General features: G+C 47.4%; 3 protein-coding genes across 5 annotated transcripts in view; 1 reads left to right on the forward strand and 2 right to left on the reverse strand.

The window, feature by feature from the left end:
• Positions 1-20,000, reverse strand: part of reep6 (receptor accessory protein 6) — a 137,891-nt gene that overhangs the window by 78,591 nt on the left and 39,300 nt on the right. The window lies entirely within an intron of this gene.
• Positions 2,067-14,084, reverse strand: diras1a (DIRAS family, GTP-binding RAS-like 1a). Its single transcript, XM_070961568.1, has 4 exons — positions 13,813-14,084; positions 5,758-5,941; positions 5,513-5,683; positions 2,067-5,309 (listed from the first exon to the last, which is right to left on the reverse strand). Exons 2-4 carry the CDS (start codon positions 5,893-5,895, stop codon positions 5,019-5,021), a joined length of 600 nt encoding a protein of 199 aa, XP_070817669.1. The 5' UTR covers positions 5,896-5,941; positions 13,813-14,084; the 3' UTR covers positions 2,067-5,018.
• apc2 (APC regulator of WNT signaling pathway 2) overlaps positions 16,774-20,000 on the forward strand; it is a 30,432-nt gene continuing 27,205 nt past the window's right edge. The window contains exon 1 of the mRNA XM_070960134.1: positions 16,774-16,798. The gene's annotated coding sequence lies outside the window, so the exon portion shown is untranslated. The remainder of the gene's footprint in view (positions 16,799-20,000) is intronic.

Here is a 20,000-nt window from a genome sequence, read left to right on the forward strand (position 1 = left end):
AGATAAGATAAGATAAGATTTAAGACTTTATTGATCCCAAGAGTTAAAAAAAGCAAAACAAAAGCAGCACAAACAGAGCAGTCAAGGTAAAAAGTACACAGGATACACAATAAAAACTGTGTACATGTACATGATTTACACATCATAAAAATCCTTGTGCCGTTTAAGTGCCAGCTTCTTCAACCCCACAGCCAGTGAACCTCCATCAGTGTGAGCGCAGAGCTCCCTCTGCAGGACACACTGCGTACAGCACCTGAGCCACTCACCTGAGACACACGTCGTTCATTGGTCACATTCATGGTGAATCTCTTCTGTTCAGCTCTGTCTGTTCCTGCACGACAAAAACCTCGTGTCAAACACAGTTTGCCTTTGTTTCCTGCATGTTTGATGTTTGATGATGTCGCTTGTTACTAAGCTCACACAGCTGAGACGCCGTCTGACATGTTAAAGGAGGTGAAGCTAACGTGTTAGCCATCAGCTGGGTCACATGCAGCACACACAGCAGGTAAACTGTGAGCTGATCCACGCTCCCTGAGCAGAAGCACAGACTCATGTTCTCCACCTCATGGTCTCCATCCACATCCTTAAAGGTTTCAGATTTCTGGAAGCATCAAATGTCGTAAAACAACCGTCTGTTAGTTTTTATTTTAGCAGCACTCACAAAACCCAAAGTGGGAAAAGTCACAACAGTTACAGGCGTTTCCACGGCGATGGAGAAAACATTTCCATGTTTGTGTGTTTAGCATCAGTGGTGGAGGAGGATGAGTCAGTCTGAGGCCGTAAACCTGCAGAGAGCCCAGTTTCCTCTGATAAAATGACCAACGAGGCTGGAAAAGTCCTCTCAGAGTCCCTGAGGGGCCGAACCGAACCCAGAACCTCCCGATGCCTGAGAGACGTCCCGCCGAGAGACGTCCCACCACAAACCTCCCGAGGGTCTTTAGTTTAACACAAACCAGCCTGCCAGCCTGGGTCACGACACGTTCATCCATAATTTAACATCATCATCATCATCATCATCATCATCATCATCATCATCATCATCATCGTATTCTGTCCTTAACCTCATGCTGTTCAGAGGGTCTGCAGACCTGGACCAGGTTCCAAACAGACTGTAAGTATATTTTGGTAATTCTGATGCTACTCTTTGAGTATTTCTACACTGTGGTATCAGTACTTTTACTTCAGTACATGAGGACTTCCTCCTCTGCTCTCTGCTCACCACACCCAGCTGTGATGTAACAGTCAGCTGTGATGTGGCCTCTGGACCAGCAGGGGGCAGCAGATCTGCTGCTTCTCCTCTGTGTGTTCAGGGAACACCTTCGCTGTCAGTAGCAGCAGACACTGATGAGGAAGAGGAAGGATGTTTCTGATTCAGCAGATGAGACTGAACCAGACTTCACTCTGAAAATCACCCGTTTTACTCTTTTGAAGAGTGTGACGAGCGATGAGATGAAGCTGCAGAGTCTTCTTCAGAAGGACCTCTGTGACATGTGGCTTGAATTTGTGACTAATTTCAGTGTGTTTGCTCTTTTTTATAGCATCGCTTTGATTTAGTCTCTCACTGACTGAAGTTTACTTACAGTTTTTTAGGTTTGGTTTGGCTCCTGCGTGACGCTGATGTCCCCCTGGAGGACACATCTGCTGTGACCTGTTCAGCTCTGTGATGGACGGACACAACCAGGTAGCCATGCTGGTCTGTTTACTGAGCACATGATTAGAATTTGTAACACCTGTGCTCACTGACTCCACCTGTATTACTTTATTTTTCGCTCCGAGGACTGAAACAGGTGATAAAAGGAGACGCTTGGTGACGGGTGTAAATATTGAGTCCAGCGTTGGAGGACGTGCTGCCTGCCAGGCTCAGCTCAGGGCAGGAAATGCCCAATGTTTATATGAAAAGGTTTGATGTGATTTGATTTTCAGTAGAAAAATAACTTTATCATATTTACATCAGACGAAACGTTAAATCTGGTTTTACCCAGAATTCACTGGGACAGCAGTGTGTGGTTGTCAGCTGTATGTGGAGGTTTGAATGAGCTGTTAGTCAAAGAAACGGAGGCTTGTGTACGACAGCACTGCTTTTATTCAGTTTGTTCACAGGAGGAAACGCCTGCAGCTCGACCAGAGGCGAACTCCAGCTTCACGTCTCTCAGCCGTCACTCACTACACAAATAAAATCAAGTCGTGTCCTCGTTTGAACTTTAGACCTGCTGTGAAATTCAGTCATAAATGTGTTTTTTACCTGTCCTCAGTCACATGACCTCACCTGTCCCTGCACCTGTGCGTCGTCTAGCCACCTGCTCGGGAGCCACAGTCCTCTGCTAAGTCTTCAGTCTGAGCTGAAGTGAGACACCTGACGTGAGCGAATGTCTGAACGCTGGCTGGTGAACAGCTGGTGGACGTCGTCATGTTTACCGTGAAGTCGCAGCTCATCCACGTGAGGAAAAACGAAACTCTGAAATGGAAACTGAGCTTTTTCTAAAACATTTGTCTTTCTGCTCGTAATCAACAACATGCTGTTTTTTCACAATGACTTTCAGGTAGAAACACGACGTTTTGTGGCTGAAACAAACTAAAACTGATTGTTGACAGAAGAGTCGACGGTTCACTCATCCACCCTGACCTCCACCCACGGAGGCCTGGTATCAGACGTGTGCGGAGGAAAACAGGTGCCGCCGGTTTCATCTCACGCGTACGAAAACTGAGCTACGTGAACAGGTTAGAAGGTCGAACGCTAACTGAAAGTTATTTATTTCCTTCTTATTTTTTCATTTGCTGAAGCCGGAGATGAACAGGGAGCAGTGACGGCGTCTCAGGCAGGAAACACCACAGCGTGGACTCACTGACGGGTGGAGAACAGGTGGATGACGGTGTGCTTTTCTCCGCCTTCGCTTTGTCGTGTTTGTGCTTCTTAAGGTTTTAAGATCACTTATGTTCAGATAATAAAGCAGTCAAGTAAAGAGAAAAGGCATTTCAAACGTCAGTCAGCTGATTCAGGAACAGTCCAACATCCAGAAATCCTCCCGCCGTCAGGACAGAGAGGCGTCGCTACGCTAGCTTAGCACAACAAGACTTGAAATCATCACGGGAACACCTGAGCTGGGTCAGCAGGTTAAAGACCCTTCAAATTCACCAAATGCACAAAAGTCAGTCATAAATTTAAAGCTTTAAACAAAAAACCTTTTCAGTTTAATTCATTTTTAATTATGGTAAGAATGACTTTAAATGTCCTGAGCAGGACTCTGGGGGTCTATGGGCGGAAATGTCACATAATATTCATAGTTGTATTTTTGTTCATGTAGAATCACCAGAAAATAAAAATCACTGTGTTTCTGTTGCCTTGGAGAGAGCTTCTACAGCAGCCCAGAGGGGACAAACCGGACAGACTCCACAGGACTGCAACCTTTCACAGGTTCTCCTACATGTTTGGAGAGGGAGGGTGAGATGAGGACTATGCAGTAGTCTGAAACTTCACCACTAGATGGCACTAACTCCTCCACGCTGCTCCTTTGACTTGGCTGCAGGATGCTGACTGGCTCTAAAGATCCAACGAATCGGAAAAGAAGTTGGTGTTAGGAGGATTTTTTCCTCTTGGTGAGCTAAGCTAACCTGGCTTCCAGTATTCATGCTAAGCTAAGCTTCAGACATGGTGGAGCTCTCTCTGCACTGAGCACACAAAGGTGAAGCTGACGTCTGGAGGCGGTTCCCTCACTGTTGGACTGTCCCTTTGAATCACATGTGGAGGTCACGCCATCAGCAGCTGCTTGTTCACGCTAAAGGATGCTGAGTCCAGTGAGTCTGACAGACATGCAATCAGAGCGAGAGGCCGGCTTGTGCTTGTGGAAATCATCGAAGCCTTTTTGTTTCCTGATGCTTTAACGTGAGAGCGTCTGCTGTTTGCTGTGCCGTCCGTCAGCTCGTCGGACGCCGGCTGTCAGAGAGCAGCTGCTGAAAACACTGCTGATGGTGTTTGTGTGGAGGATGAAGACTGTGCGTAGGCGTTCTTCTAACGACAGCAGGAAGCAGAGCAGAACACATCCTGATGCTCAGAGCTACAAACGAAGAGGAGAACGATGATGGAAACGTCAGCAGCCCGAAGCGATGAAGGAACGCTTCACTGTCTCGTCCGCAGCTCTTTAAATGTTGGCGTGGTGAGAAGTCACGAGGCAGAGACCCACAGACTGCAGACATCCAACATTTAACCAATGCTTCCTCTTCCACTGGGCGCACCACCCAAACTGATGCATGTGAGCACTGCGCTTGTTAGCAGTGTGGCTAATATATTAGCATGCTATTCAAACTCTATAGCCCAAGAATTATAGCATTGAGTAACTCAAACTGGTTTCTTCCTCATGTTGTTAGCATTGCTTTCTTTATGTTTGACATGCTAATTGATCGTTTTCATTAAACCCCATGATTGTCCATTCGTAGCTTAGCATGTCTTCACGTCTATAAAGAGTTTGTGTAAAAGTTTAAGGAATACATTTTCCGCTGTAATTTAAGCTGCTATGACATGAACTGAACTTCAGGCCTGTGTAGAACTTGGCCACATTTTAGCATTTGCAATGCATCCTGGGTAACGTAGGAACCACTGGGACAAATTAGAGCTTGACTGTGATGAGAAGACTGCTCTCACTCTGTCAGCACTGTTCAACTTCAAAAACAGAAAAACACAGCTTCCACTCAGGGTCACGTCAGGAGTCAGTGCAGCGTTCCTTCGTCATGTCCGTGTGATGGTTCGTGCTGCAGGCGTGTGGATGTTTTCAAAGTGTTTTGGGGCCACAATCACAGTCCAGTCCAGGACCAGCAGGAGCCCGAGGCCCTGCTATAAATCAAGTGTCCATTTCATTTTGTTCCTCTGGGCTTCAGTGTTCAGACAGACAGAGGAGGAGCGTCACCAAAGAAGAAGACCTGTCCTCCACGATGCAGAGCTGGGGAAAGATGGGAGGGGGGGGTGTCACCTCCCCGTCCTGCCTCCTCAGCTGTTTCCACATCTGTGCAGCCGGTCTGCTCTCGCTCTACATGACGCTGCACTTGCCCTTCAGCTTGTCGGCTCGTTTCTGTTTCCCCGAGCGCTTCCCGTCGATGCTCAGGCTCATGTCCCTCTTCTTCTCCAGGGACAGCAGCTCCTGGAACAGTTCCTTCACGTTGGAGTTCGTCTTGGCCGACGTCTCCATAAAGGCGCACTTCCACACGGTGGCCTGCGCCTCGCCCTCCTTCGTCTCCACCTCGCGTTGGGCCGTCTCGTCGCTTTTGTTGCCCACGAGCATGATGGGAATGGACTCCACAGTGCCTTTGATGGCCAGGACCTGCAGGGACACAGGACCAGGTCAGTCAGGACTGAACATCTGTGGAGACATCTACGAGTTCATGAGCAGCGTTACAACTATCAAACCTTACACAAGGTCAAAAATCCAAGTTTAAACACTGTTTTCACCAATAATTCTGCAAACAGCGGGCAGCAGGAAAACACACTTCATGGCTCGACAGAATCTACATGACAGACGGCGACCTGTTGGTAAATGGGTTTGAGCTCCTCCAGCGACTGGCGGCTGGTGATGGAGTACACCAGGATGAAGGCGTGGCCCTTGGAGATGGAGAGACGCTGCATGGCGGGAAACTGGTGACTTCCTGTTGTGTCGGTGATCTGCAGCGTGCAGACGCTCTTATCGCAGCTGATCACCTGCAGAGACGCCAGGTGCTGATCAATAATTCAGTCAAAGACGGCGCCACAGAATGAGAACAGTTTGTCTGTACCTGTCTGTAGGTGTCCTCCACCGTGGGGATGTAGGTGTCTCTGAAGGTGCCTTTGACAAACCGAAGGACCAGTGAGCTCTTCCCCACCCCGCCGGCTCCGAACACCACCACCCGGTAGTCGTTACTCTGTTCCGGCATTCTGGGAGTTGGAGTTGACCGCTGCTCTGGATGGATGGCCTGTATGCTGAGGGACAGATGACAGAAGGAAACGCTGAATGAAGCCCTTTTCTGCTCAGTCTCGTCCGATCTTTCTCTAATCTTCCTGGACGGAGGACGCCATCAGGAACATGAATATCTGTAACAGTTTAACAGCAGGAGTGAAAACGGATGTGAGAAATGAGGATGAACTCAAGATGAGGCAGAACGAGGCAGGAACAGACGATCTGAGCGAGTCAGTCTGAGAGCCATCAGCGTTACTGCTAAATGAAAAGCACTCTGGTGTTTTGAGAGCGGAGGAGTCCTTCAGCTGGACGCCCGGCCTGCTGCGAGGGCAGATCATCTCCATCACAAAGAGCATGTAATTACTCTGTGTGTGTGTGTGTGTGTGTGTGTGTGTGTGTGTCTGTGTGTGTGTGTCTGTGTGTCTGTGTGTCTGTGTGTGTGTGTGTGTGTGTGTGTGTGTGTGTGTGTGTGTGTGTGTGTGTGTGTCAGCATTACAGAGCCCAGCAGCCGAGGCTTCAGTTTAAAAGCTAAACTGTTCGGGTTGGCTAACAGTTATTATTAGAGTATAAAACAATGTGGAAGTTAACTTTTGACTTTAGCCTCATAGCGTACAGTGTGGACAGACAGACATCTGTCAGCTGTGTTGAATATGTGAGCACTGGTGGTCACCGCCGTGCATCGCCCTTTGTGTCGCCTGTGTGTCGCCTGTGTGTCATCCTGTGTGTCGCCCTGTGTGTCGCCCTGTTTGTCGCCCGGTGTGTCGCCCTGTTTGTCGCCCTGTTTGTCGCCCTGTGTGTCGCCCTGTTTGTCGCCCTGTGTGTCGCCCTGTTTGTCGCCCTGTGTGTCGCCTGTTTGTCGCCCTGTTTGTCGCCCTGTGTGTCGCCTGTGCGTCGCCCTGTGTGTCGCCTGTTTGTCGCCCTGTTTGTCGCCCTGTTTGTCGCCCTGTGTGTCGCCTGTGTGTCGCCCTGTGTGTCGCCCTGTTTGTCGCCCTGTTTGTCGCCCTGTTTGTCGCCCTGTGTGTCGCCTGTGTGTCGCCCTGTGTGTCGCCCTGTTTGTCGCCCTGTTTGTCGCCCTGTGTGTCGCCCTGTTTGTCGCCCTGTGTGTCGCCCTGTTTGTCGCCTGTGTGTCGCCTGTGTGTCGCCTGTGTGTCGCCTGTGTGTCGCCCTGTGTGTCGCCTGTGTGTCGCCTGTGCGTCGCCTGTGCGTCGCCCTGTTTGTCGCCGTGTTTGTCGCCCTGTGTGTCGCCCTGTTTGTTGCCCTGTTTGTCGCCCTGTTTGTCGCCCTGTTTGTCGCCCTGTGTGTCGCCTGTGTGTCGCCCTGTTTGTCGCCCTGTGTGTCGCCTGTGTGTCGCCCTGTGTGTCGCCTGTGTGTCGCCCTGTGTGTCGCCCTGTGTGTCGCCCTGTTTGTCGCCCTGTTTGTCGCCCTGTGTGTCGCCTGTGTGTCGCCTGTGTGTCGCCCTGTGTCGCCCTGTTTGTCGCCCTGTTTGTCGCCCTGTGTGTCGCCCTGTTTGTCGCCCTGTGTGTCGCCTGTTTGTCGCCCTGTTTGTCGCCCTGTGTGTCGCCTGTGCGTCGCCCTGTGTGTCGCCTGTTTGTCGCCCTGTTTGTCGCCCTGTTTGTCGCCCTGTTTGTCGCCCTGTTTGTCGCCCTGTGTGTCGCCCTGTTTGTCGCCCTGTTTGTCGCCCTGTGTGTCGCCTGTGTCACACAGTACGTGAAACACGTGGACGTTGCATCTGATGGAAGCGTTGTCCTCTCACACTCTCACAGATATAGTGATGAACGGGAATGAATTAAAAAGATGGAGCGAAGGCCCCGGGGAGTTTCCCAGCATGCTGAGCTGTAGTCCCCCGCAGAATGACTAACGAGCATTGATTAGAGCTTTGCATCTCATGAAAGAGGAGAGCGGATGAAAACCAGGGAGGCTTTTAGGAGAGGAGGAACGACCGTTGAGGAGTTTCAACGAGAGGAATCAGGAAGCAGATTTTCTGCTTTGATGAGTTTTAACTAATGATTTTCACCAGCTGGTAAATATATTCAGTAAAACTTTCTGCAGATTTTTCTTTATTAGCAGTTTTCTGTCCACATACCTTCCCTCGCTGTAAAGTATATTTTACCAAAAGAAGGTCTGCTGACTACATCAAATTCACGTTTTTCCTCAAGGAACAAAGAGTGAAGCGTTAGAAAGTCTGAGTGCTGAGTTGAGTTTTTGATTGTTATTTTGTTTTTTCAGACAGATTTTTTTCATTGATTTTACTCAATAAGAGCTTCTAGTGAACAATAACTTTGGAGGAATTGTAATTGTTGAGATCTTTTACATTAAAAGGGAGCGTTATGCCCTTTGAGCCACTGGAAGGCTTTTAATGTGAAAGATCTACAGGAAGTGTTGACACCATCAAGTAATCAGGAAATGTTTTGTATTGATCAACTATTCAATTTTACTGAATTTCTGAGTTGAGTTTGTATCAATGGCTTATTAAAATGAGAGCAGGTCAGAAAACAGGGACGACTGACGACAATATTATAAAATACAAAAAAAGAAAATCATTAATTTAATTAAGGGAATTAGAAATAAAGGCCTGTCTCTAATGAAGACCTGGTTCTCTCTGCAGTTCTGTATTTTAGACTACAGATGAAAGAGAAGCCAGTATTTATACCTGTGACGAGTATCTGGATCACTCCTTTAATAATCCCACTCACATGACGTCAGCAGAGATACTCTCAGACCACCTGCTGCTTCCTGCTGCACGAGCCCAGGTGAGAGTTACACGTCATGATCTGCACTGCATCAGTCTGCCTCTTCTTCATTCTTTTCATTCTGGATCAATCTGCTGATCATTCGCTCCATCGATCGATCGATCGATCGTTTGCTTTGGAAACATTGTGAAAACAGTGAGAAATGTGGTCACAATGAACCCAAAGTGCCGTCTTCATCAAGTTTGTTTGGTCCAACCAATAGTCCAAAGCTCCACATTATGCTAACATCATTAGCGTGCTAATATATGACAACTGGCAGAATGTTTGGAAGCTAATTCAGTCAGCTGTTAAACATATTTAACATGTTTAGTAGCAAATCATCTCTGTCAGCGATGCATGAAACAGGTTTTTAGGTAGGAACAGCTGGTGCAACCGGATCCTGAGTGTATTGGTGGACTTTACTGAGCTCAGTAAATATCACTCAGGTCTGTTCATGAAAACACTCTGAAATGAATATGATGGTATGAACAACCCTGTCAGGCATTTTCCCCGAGATTACTGAAAACTGCAGCCTGGATCCCACCTTATTCCATAACTACAGACACAAATCTGAGAGGATCGACATGGCGTGTGGAGTCCCCCAGGGTTTGAACCTTGGACCACTATTATTCAGCCTGTATGTGATCCTCGAAGGTGAAATCACACCTGACATCCTGTTTGTCATCAGAGCCATGCAGACGACACCGAATAACTCCACAGCAGGTTTGTTTACTGCGTTTGATGCTGTTTTGACAAGAGACGAAATGTCCTCAAGAATATAAAACGCACTCAGCGTCTGTTCACGCAGACGTCACGACGTTTCCTCCTGCACCAAACCACATGTAGAAACGTCGAGTTTCTCAGTCTGACTTCAGATCAGCTGCTGCTCAGAGCGCTGAGCCGCCGCTCCTTATCTCAGCCTCACATTTAGACCAGTGACTAATCAGCAGCTCGTTAATCAATCTGCACAACGAGCAACACGCACGCTCACACACACACACACACACACACACACACACACACACACACACACACACACACACACACACACACAGTACATTCAGGTGCTCCCATGGTTACATCCAGAAACACAATGGATGCTATCAGGGGGCAGGTGTGTGTGTGTGTGTGTGTGTGTGTGTGTGTGTGTGTGTGTGTGTGTGTGTGTGTGTGTGTGTGTGTGTGTGTGTGTGTGAGAGAGACAGAGAGACAGAGAGTGTTGTCTGGTTGCCGTGGTGACAGTGCTTGGAGGAGAGAGATTTACACTCAGAGGAGTGCAAACATGTCATCATCAGCAGGGCCGTTGTCATGGTTACCTGCCCACATCATCTGATGTCACTTCCTGTGTGGAGGCAGGCGGTGGGGAAAACACCACCGACTGAACCAGCAGCATCAGAGCCACAGAAATAAACGTGTGTCCATCAAAGGTACAAACACACACAGTGAGTGTCAGAGGTCAGCAGGAGGATATGAGACCATCATCATCATCATCATCATCACCATCATCATCACCATCATCATCATCACCATCACCATCATCATCATCATCATCATCATCATCACCATCATCATCACCATCATCATCATCACCATCACCATCATCATCATCATCACCATCATCATCATCACCATCACCATCATCATCATCATCACCATCACCATCACCATCATCATCATCACCATCACCATCATCATCATCACCATCACCATCATCATCATCATCATCACCATCATCATCATCACCATCATCATCATAATCATCATCATCATCATCATCACCATCATCACCATCATCATCATCATCACCATCACCATCATCATCATCATCACCATCATCATCATCATCATCATCATCACCATCATCATCATCATCATCATCATCATCACCATCATCATCACCATCATCATCACCATCATCATCATCATCACCATCATCATCATCACCATCATCATCATCATCACCATCATCATCATCATCATCATCATCATCACCATCACCATCATCATCATCACCATCATCATCACCATCATCATCATCATCATCATCATCATCATCATCACCTCACTTCGATTCTTATTTTGTGATTTGATCTGTTGTTGGTGTCGGCCGTCCTTGTGAAATGTCCACCAGGCAGCAGGATGCTGAGCTGCTGGACGGACGAACACCTGACAGACAAACTAATGTTAGAGATTTAGACTTAGACTGCTTCTTTATTGATAATATTGATAATGTTATTGATAATGTCCTCAGTCAGCAGGACACAAACTGTGAGCTGTGCGATGACACACACACTCTGCAGGCAGCGAGTGAAACCGTGACAAGACGACGTAGAGTTAAGACAGTCAAGTAAAGAAGGTGAGCAGACACATGTCCTCGGTCAGAGGAGGAGAGACAGAGCCGTGAGACGTGTGTCTCTGAACACCACGTCTGCCCTGACGGAGCCTCGATTCATCCAAACTGACCCAGAACGTCAAACTGAACCGACAGACTGAAAGATCTGTTACCTTCAGCTCGCTGCTGGCCACAGGATGGAGCTCTGTGATTGGATGTCTGTCAGTGAAATGCATCCTGGGAGTCACAGGGGACTTTTCTCCCTCTGTTCTTGTCCACAGGCTTCTTGTCCCTTTATGTCAAAGCAGCAGATATTCTCTAACACATCTGTTAGTGTTGTGAGGCTTCAGGTAAAGACAGCTGAGAGCAGCGTCCATCGCTCACCTGAGACGTCCAGCAGTCACGTGTCTGTAGGGACCTGCTGTGGCTGAAGGTCTGGACTCAGCTGTTATATCTGATATTTGAGCCTCTGTCCATCCGTGCAGCGTCCCTACAATCTGGAAGAAGCCGTCCTTGTTCCAGAAAACTGTCCACTGGAAGATAATGAGCTCAGGCTGGCAGCACCGACACCAACAGTGATGAAAGCACCTGAAGGCATCGTGGTTGGACCAGGTGAGGTGTCACCTGTCAGAGCTGGTCGAGGCCCTGATGACACACTGACACACAGGTGAGGAGACCTGTGAGCTCACGCTCAGTTTCCTGACTACACATCCAGATTCTGAACATCCCAAATCTCAACAGCAGTGTCTGATCTCAGATCTGCTGGTGGCCACAGTCCAGCTTCAGTCAGTGGACGGAGCTGAAGAGCTGAGCAGGTACTCGAGTACAACACGGAGTACTCGAGTACAACACGGAGTACTCGAGTACAACACGGAGTACTCGAGTACTACAACACGGAGTACTCGAGTACAACACGGAGTACTCGAGTACTACAACACGGAGTACTCGAGTACAACACGGAGTACTCGAGTACAACACGGAGTACTCAAGTACTCATGTGGACCATCAGCAGTAACGGGGGGGTCATCATCAAACTGACGCACAAAGCAGACAGGTCGCTCTCTCTCACACACACACACACACACACACACACACACACACACACACACACACACACACACACAGTTGGACTCCTCACTGTCCTCAGTCAGTCTCTAACAAACGTCTCCATGTTTGGTTTCTCTGCTTCGTTTTCTGTCTTCCTTAAATTATTCTGCATTTCTTTTATTCCACACACGTTCTGACAGATTATTCTTGTTATTGTGCATCTTTAATCACACTTTGCAGTCAGTACTCGAAGTATGAGTAGTACCTGTTATACATCAGCTGCAGTAGTATTAGTAGTATTAGCAGTACAACAGCAGTGATACTGATCGTTTGTTTCAGAGCACATCTCACTCTGTGTACTTGTACTGCTGTCTGTTGCTCTTTATACTGTGGTTGTCTCCTGGTCCCATGTGGTGGACATGTTTCATGTTTCAGTGTCCACTTTGGTGGACAGTGACGTTTCAGTGATTCAACATTTGATGACTGACCATGACGCCACATGAATGCTGCTGTGAAACCACACACCACCAGAAATATTTGGATTTTACTGCAATATTAGTGTCCACAGTACTTCATCTCCTGTAATATTCTAAGAATATTCCTGTGATGCGTATCTGATGAGGTCACATCATAATACTGCTGTATATTCCTGTGACTGCTGCCTGTTACAGTATTATTGTTATGGTGGAAAGTAAACTGAACTATGTTTTGTGTACTTGTACTTTACTTGAGTTCTCCCATTTCCAGCTACTTGTACTGCCCTGCGTTCACTGTACAGATTTACACTGATTTAAAAAACATGATGCTGGTTATTCATTTAATACTCAGTAACAATAAAACTGTGGCAGGAAGTAAGTACATTTACTCAACTACTGAGGTACAGCTGTGAGGTACTTGTACCATTTTCTACCTCACTATTGATCTGATAACTTTGATTAACTGCAGATTCCGATTATTAATTGGAAATATTCTGAAGTTCTGGATGTCAGAGATCAGCAGGAGGAACGATGATGTGACTCACAAACAGTCACAGGATGTACTGTGAAATGAGTACTTTCACTTTAGTACTTCAGTCAGATTTAGAATGCAGGACTTGTGTAACAGAGTACTTCTCCTTTGTGGTATTACTGCGTTTACTTGAAGTTTTTACTTTAAGCATCGTTATGAGGTGACTGTCACTGCAGAGTAATGAATGAAGAATGAAGGACTCGTACTTGTACGCTGTGGTATTACTACTTAACTGAAGTACAGATCAGAGTCAGTACTTCTTCCAGCTGATGAAGCAGTAAAATAAACTGAGACATTTGGACATTTGCTGCATCGTGTTTCCATCATGTTTCTGTGCTGACTCCTTTGATGATATTTGGCGGACTGTCGCGTCTCTGTCGTCACGGAGGCGCGCGCGCGCGCACACACACACACACACACACACACACACACACACACACACACACACACACACACACACACACACCTGCTGCTTTGATCTGTCTCAATCAGCTGCAGACTCTCATTATCTCCTCTCATCATGTTAATCAGTCTGACTCCGCTCCACGGTGAGGACAGGTCAGGCACGCGCACAGCCGGGTGCGCGCCCACCAGCTGGATGGACGTGCATAATCACACAGAAACACACGCGCGCGCACATGCACAGTTATGAAATGAGAGCCCCGGCAGCACCGAGCCGCTCGCTGGAAGCAGCCGACTGTGGAGCTCTGCTGCCGGGCTGCTGTCAGTCGGCTCCCCGCTGTCGGTGCGTGAGAGTCGGTGTGATGTGCGGACTCACCGTGCCTCCTCAGGCGGTCCTCAGTCTGTCTCCGTGCGGGGTTTGTCTACTCTGGAGCGGCTGTGAGCATCCTGAACCCTCCGCTCTCTGACTCACATCATCATCATCATCATCATCATCATCATCATCATCATCATCATCATCATCATCAGACCTGCTGCTGATCAGCACACATCAGCCCTCCTCTTCCTCCTCCTCCTCACTCCATCACCATCACCTCCTTCCTCCGCTCTGCTGGCAAACAGGACACACCACTTCCGCTCGTTTGTTTCAAGAATAAAAGCCTGATTTCCGTAAAAGTACAGAGCCCATTCATTTCCGGCCTGAAATCCAAGTCTCGACAAGTGTCCATTATTTATTTTGCTCAGATACATAAAGTAAAATAAAAGAGTCTAAATTCAGACCAGCTTGGTTTCTGTATTTGTAAAATGTTTCTGTGTCTGGTGAGTTGATGTCAGAGGACCGGAATCAAAATCACGACACGAACCGACGAGAATAAAAATATAGAATTAGTTATTTTCACTCTTATTTTGAAGGGCGTTATCGCCGAGCGGAAGTCTTATTTTCAGCCTCCACCCTGGCACCTCCTCCTCATCATCTTCATCATCATCATCATCATCATCATGAAATTAAAAATACATTTTGGCTCCACACCTTCATCTTCATCAGCGTCACTCACACACGAACGTCACCACGAGACAGAAGAGGACAAAAAAAGACATTCAGCCTTATTAGAAACAGAGTGCAGAGACGACTGACTGTCCGTCCAAATATTAATGACACACAACAGTTTTTATACAGTCACATATTATTTCTGTCACATAGAGGTGATCGTGTTTCCTGTTAGATCCCATCACGAGAACAAGATCAGACAGAAACAGGAAAAACAGCAGAGTCAAGAGAGAGAACATGAGAACGTCAGAACGTCAGAACATGAGAACGTCAGAACGTCAGAACATGAGAACGCCAGAACGTCAGAACGTCATGATCATTATTTCTGTTGTATTTTTGTTTTTTGGATCTTTGAGCTGCTGAACTCCCCTTTCCCTGAGGGGTCCTCCCAATGGGATCAATAAAGTTCAGTCTAATCTAATCTAATCTAATCTAATCTAATCTAATCTAATCTAATCTAATCTAATCTAATCTAATCAGGCTGCTTTCTGTTCTGCATTTCTGAGGAAACGGTTGAATTTCAGTTCATCCACCCTGATGGCAGCTGATGGTGACCTGAGACGATGGGCTCAGCAGGTGGTGGAGACGGATGAGGACCGGTCTCTCAGGGTCTTCATCAGAGCCGTGTGACGTCAGAGCTGTTGAGGTCCTGGGGGTCCTGGAGTCTTCGGGTCCGGCACCACCTGGACGTGGTGCCCTCTCCAGAGCTCCGGTGTCCTGCAGACCTGGACTGGACTTGGAGTGAAAGTCTGTGAGGAGAAACTAACCGTGAATCAATAATTCAGTGTTCTGCTGGATGTGATAACAATCAATCAGTTATTGATCCGTCCTGAACTTTGTAGATTTCACATAACATGAACTGAAGAGTCACATCAGAGGGACGAAGCTCGTCCTGCAGCAGGACACAAACAAACCTGCGGCGTCCTCTGGTGGACAGCTGCAGAACTGCAGACAGACAGCGGCTGACCGTGGAGGTCTCTGTTGGTTTGTGATTGGTTGATTTGATACAGGGAGCACACTGCGTGAATGAATGAATGAATGAATGAATGAATGAATGAATGAATGTTCAGCCTGCATGAAAACATCAGAAATTCATCTGAGCCAGAACCAGAGTCCAAAAATATCAAGAGACACATCAGAGACATCAGAGAAAATACTCGTTAAATGATCTGTTTGCCTTCTTTTCCAGACGTTTGAGACGACGTTAAACTCAGATTTTTTGTCTGTCTGTCTGTCTGTCTGTCTGTCTGTCTGTCTGTCTGTCTGTCTGTCTGTCTGCCTGTTTGTTTGTTTGTTTGTTTGTTTGGTCTTCACAAACATCTTCACATTCAAACGTTTCTGCTCAAACTTGAATTAGTGATTGAATTCTGTTGATAACGAGCAGAAAAACTGTCTCTTAATTATTATTCTTATCAATTCTCAGATGATTCCACACGATGACATCACACTGCATACAAATGACCTCTGACCTTTGCCCTCATCCTGAGACCAAAACCAGGCAGGTACCTGGACACTGACAAGGAGGCGGTAACAAATCATCATCATCATCATCATCATCATCATCATCATCATCATCATCTTAACACACAGACATGTGTGTTGTCTCAGCATCTGAAGGTTTATCCACCAACGAGATGGACGGAGACATTTCACACACATGTAGCATGTAGCAAGAAATAAATGAATAATTCAGACATAATCTGAAAAAAGTATTTTTCACTTCACACACACAAGAAGGAAGTACTCAAATATTTCAGTAAAGGTAATAATACTACAGTGTACAAATACTCTGTCACAAGTTAAAAACCTGCATTCAGTATTTTTAGGTTATTTATACACTGAAATATATATTGATACAATTTAACTCCCTCCCCCTCTCCCTCTCCCTCTCCCTCCCTCTCTCTCCCTCCCTCCCTCTCCCTCTCTCTCTCTCTCTCTCTCTCCCTCCCTCCCTCCCTCTCCCTCTCCCTCCCTCTCTCTCTCTCTCTCTCTCTCTCTCTCTCTCTCTCTCTCTCTCTCCCCTCCCTCCCCTCCCCTCCCTCTCCCTCTCCCTCCCTCTCTCTCTCCCCCCTCTCTCCCTCCCTCTCTCTCCCTCCCTCTCCCTCTCTCTCCCTCTCTCTCTCTCCCTCCCTCCCTCTCCCTCCCCTCCCCTCCCTCTCTCTCTCCCTCTCCCTCTCCCTCCCTCTCCCTCTCTCTCCCTCCCTCTCCCTCTCTCTAGCTCTCTCTCTCTCTCTCTCCCTCTCTCTCTCTCTCCCTCCCTCTCCCTCCCTCTCCCTCTCCCTCAGTGGTCTTCAGCTCTGTTCGGAGTCATGAGGTAAGAACCTGCCGCTCCTTCTCTTTCTGCCTTTATCTCGTGTTTCTGTGGTATTTCTTTGTGGAGTATTAGTACCCAGTATTAGTACTCGGGTAAAGGGACCCGCCCGGCTCCCTGCGGCCCGGTTCGGTCCGGTTGGTCCGGGCTGTGCGGATGAAGGCAGCAGGTCGGTGATTAGCGCAGAGCAGAGCTGATGTAAAAGCTCCAGCTGAGATTTGCAGCTTTAAATGTGTGGATGATGTTTCAGGGTGCGCTCGCTCTGTTCGTCTCCTCCATCTTTCATGCGGGTTTTCAGGGCTGCGTCCTGTTTTGTTTTGTTTTTTTGTCCTCCTCCATGCAGGCGGAGGGACGGAGGATGGAGGAGCTGATGAATCATAGATGTCGTCAGAAAAAAAACAGCAGCTAAAAAAACACATTTCAGAGGTCAGATTAAAAAACAGATTCACCGTGAAATCAAAGCCGTTTGTCTCTCTGTGAATTCATGAATTCATTCGTTCATCTGATCATTTCTGCTCATCAGCGTCTCATCTCGATTCAAAGCTGAAGATTTGTCGGATTTGATCTTTTGACTGTCCGCTGGTTGTTGGCCTGAACGTCTCCTGCGGTCTCTCCCAGTCTGTACTGGTTTCACTGGTTCATGATGACGGTGTGTGTTTTCACGCCTCTTCTGTTTTTCATCTTTGTTCTTCTCTCGGTGCGTTTTTCAGTCATTGATCCGGAATGAAAGCTGATCCATTTGATGTGATGTGATGTGATGTGATGTGATGTGGTGGATCAGGATCAGGATCAGGATCAGGATCAGGATCAGGATCAGGATCAGGATCAGGATCAGCTCTGCTGCTGGTTCTCGGTGTCAGATCATTGTGGTTTTGGTTTGTTGGATGTGTCAGGTGAATGTGTTTGGCTTTTTAAGCGGATGATGGTGTTTAATGGTCAGCTTTACGGCTGGATGATGGAAAGAAAGAGGACCATGTGTTCATTGTTTTAATGCAGCAGGTGGAGATGAAGTTAATTCTGCTCTCATTCTTTATTTTCCTTCATGTTCACACTCAGAACAACACTGAACGTTTCTGCTGTCTCAAACACGCACTGCAGCACCAAACGTGGATTCATCCGCCGCTGAAAATAGTCCCATAAAAGCTCCATTTCCTCCTGTTTGTTTGATAAAATCACAGTGAGCAGCTGCTTGAGGAAATAATGAAGCTTTTCAACATGAAACTAAATGTTTGTGAGGACTTTTAAAAATTTACCTCGTCAGCAGGAACCAATGGGCTTGGATTTGGAGACAGGAAGTCAGACAGTAGTGAGAGGTGGGCCAACGTGAACGTGAGGTTAGCTGATACGATGAAGACGTGAAAGCTCACTTTGGACTGATGATCACAAACATTTCTCTGTGAATGAATCTGGACTGGATCAATAACAGGACGGACAGGGACAATCAGGGTCTGTCAGTGAGACAGAATGACTGGTCCCAGATCAGTTTGGGAGTTTCTGAACACGACATGTTAAACATGGCAGGTCATGCACGTCAGTTCACATCATGGTCCAGGATGAACGCTGATCGCCTGATGGACATGTCCAGGAAGTGTGTGTGTGTGTGTGTGGGGGGGGGGGGGGGGGGGGGGGGTGAGACAGGCCGTCATTTCTGCTTCCAGTGTGGTTGATCACCGAGTCCTTGATGTTTTCACAGCTGCTTCTTCCACGTTCACCTGCCGCTCTGCAGAGTCTCCGTCTCCACCGAGGCGTCCTGTCTCTGGGTCGAGCGTTGAGGTGGACCTCCTTTCTGGAGGTGTGCTGTTCACTGGCTCAGCTGCTGACATCTTTCTGTACTTTCGTCTCGAGTTAGTTTGAGCTACAACATTTATCTCCGTTCCTACATAACTTTCAGATGTTTTGACACCTGTAGTACTTTGACTCTGCTTGTGATGTGTTCAAGGAACGTCTGACATCTGAGGGTCGACTGCTGAACAACACCTGCTGTTTTATTTCCTGACATCACGATCCATGCTTCTAACGTTGCTCAGCAGCTGACGGCAGCAGATCCATAATTGTCAAATGTCGGACTGCCCTTGAACCCACCAACAGGAAGTGTTTTTAAAACCAGGCTCTCAGCTGCATGTCCTCATGATGATAATATTAATTGAAAGGATCGTCTTAATCCAGCGTCTGCCTGAAAGGAAAGAAGCCTGAAACCTGACGGATGATTCAGAAAATGGCGTCAGATCAGAGGTTTGTGACGAGGACACGAGCTGAAGTCTGTTTCCACTGAAGGCCTGAACTCTGAGCTGCAGCCCGTCAGCAGCAGGACCATCATCTGTCATCAATCCTGCAGTGTCCTCTGGTGTCCTATCATCCTGTTTTATTTCTGAAGCCTCTGCAGAGGAAGTTTAACGTCGGCATCCTTTAAAGTTTCTCTCAGAACAGAAAAGAAACAATCGATTCATCTTTGAAGTCATTGATCAAGAAAAATGTTTGTTGTTTTCTAGTTTCTCCAAAGTTTCAGACTTCTGTCATTCATCTATTATCTCTGAGTGGATCTATCAGGGTGGATCCATCAGGGTGGATCCATCAGGGTGGATCTATCAGGGTGGATCTATCAGGGTGGATCTATCAGGGTGGATCTATCAGGGTGGATCTGTGTTTCAGCTCAGATGTTCAGGACCAGTTTCAGGATCAGACTAAAGTTTCATCTCTCTGATGATCAAACTGTCTCTTTTCTATTCAGACAAATCTGTTTTTGGTCTGTTCTTGGCTGAGTTTGACCCCTGACTTCAGATCAGGTGTTCAGAAGCAGTTTTTTGGGTGGTGGTGGTGGTGGTGGTGGTGGTGGTGGTGGTTCAGACCCTGGGACAGGAAGTCCTTCTGCTCTGAGCTGGAAAAGGCAGCTGTGATGTCGCGTCACGTAACGAGTCCACTGGCTCGATGCAGAGCTCTCACCTGCTCAGGTGCAGGTGTGCTCAGCTGTGGCGGAAGTGAAGGTGTTCAGACTTGAAGGTTTGATGGTTGAAAGTCTGAAGGCGAGTCTGATGGCTCCACAAGAGGCGGCCATGTTGTCTTTGATGCCAAATGATGCTAAACAAACCCGTGTTGGTCCTTAAACTGTCTGGTCCATTCTGAAGATAAAGCCCACCTCAGCAGGTGGTTCCAGGTGTTTCCAGGTGTGGAACAAGTAGAATCCTGATTCCAAAAACAGTTGACTCAC

This window comes from Chaetodon trifascialis, chromosome 4, assembly GCF_039877785.1.
Source record: "Chaetodon trifascialis isolate fChaTrf1 chromosome 4, fChaTrf1.hap1, whole genome shotgun sequence".
Lineage (NCBI taxonomy): Eukaryota > Metazoa > Chordata > Actinopteri > Chaetodontiformes > Chaetodontidae > Chaetodon > Chaetodon trifascialis.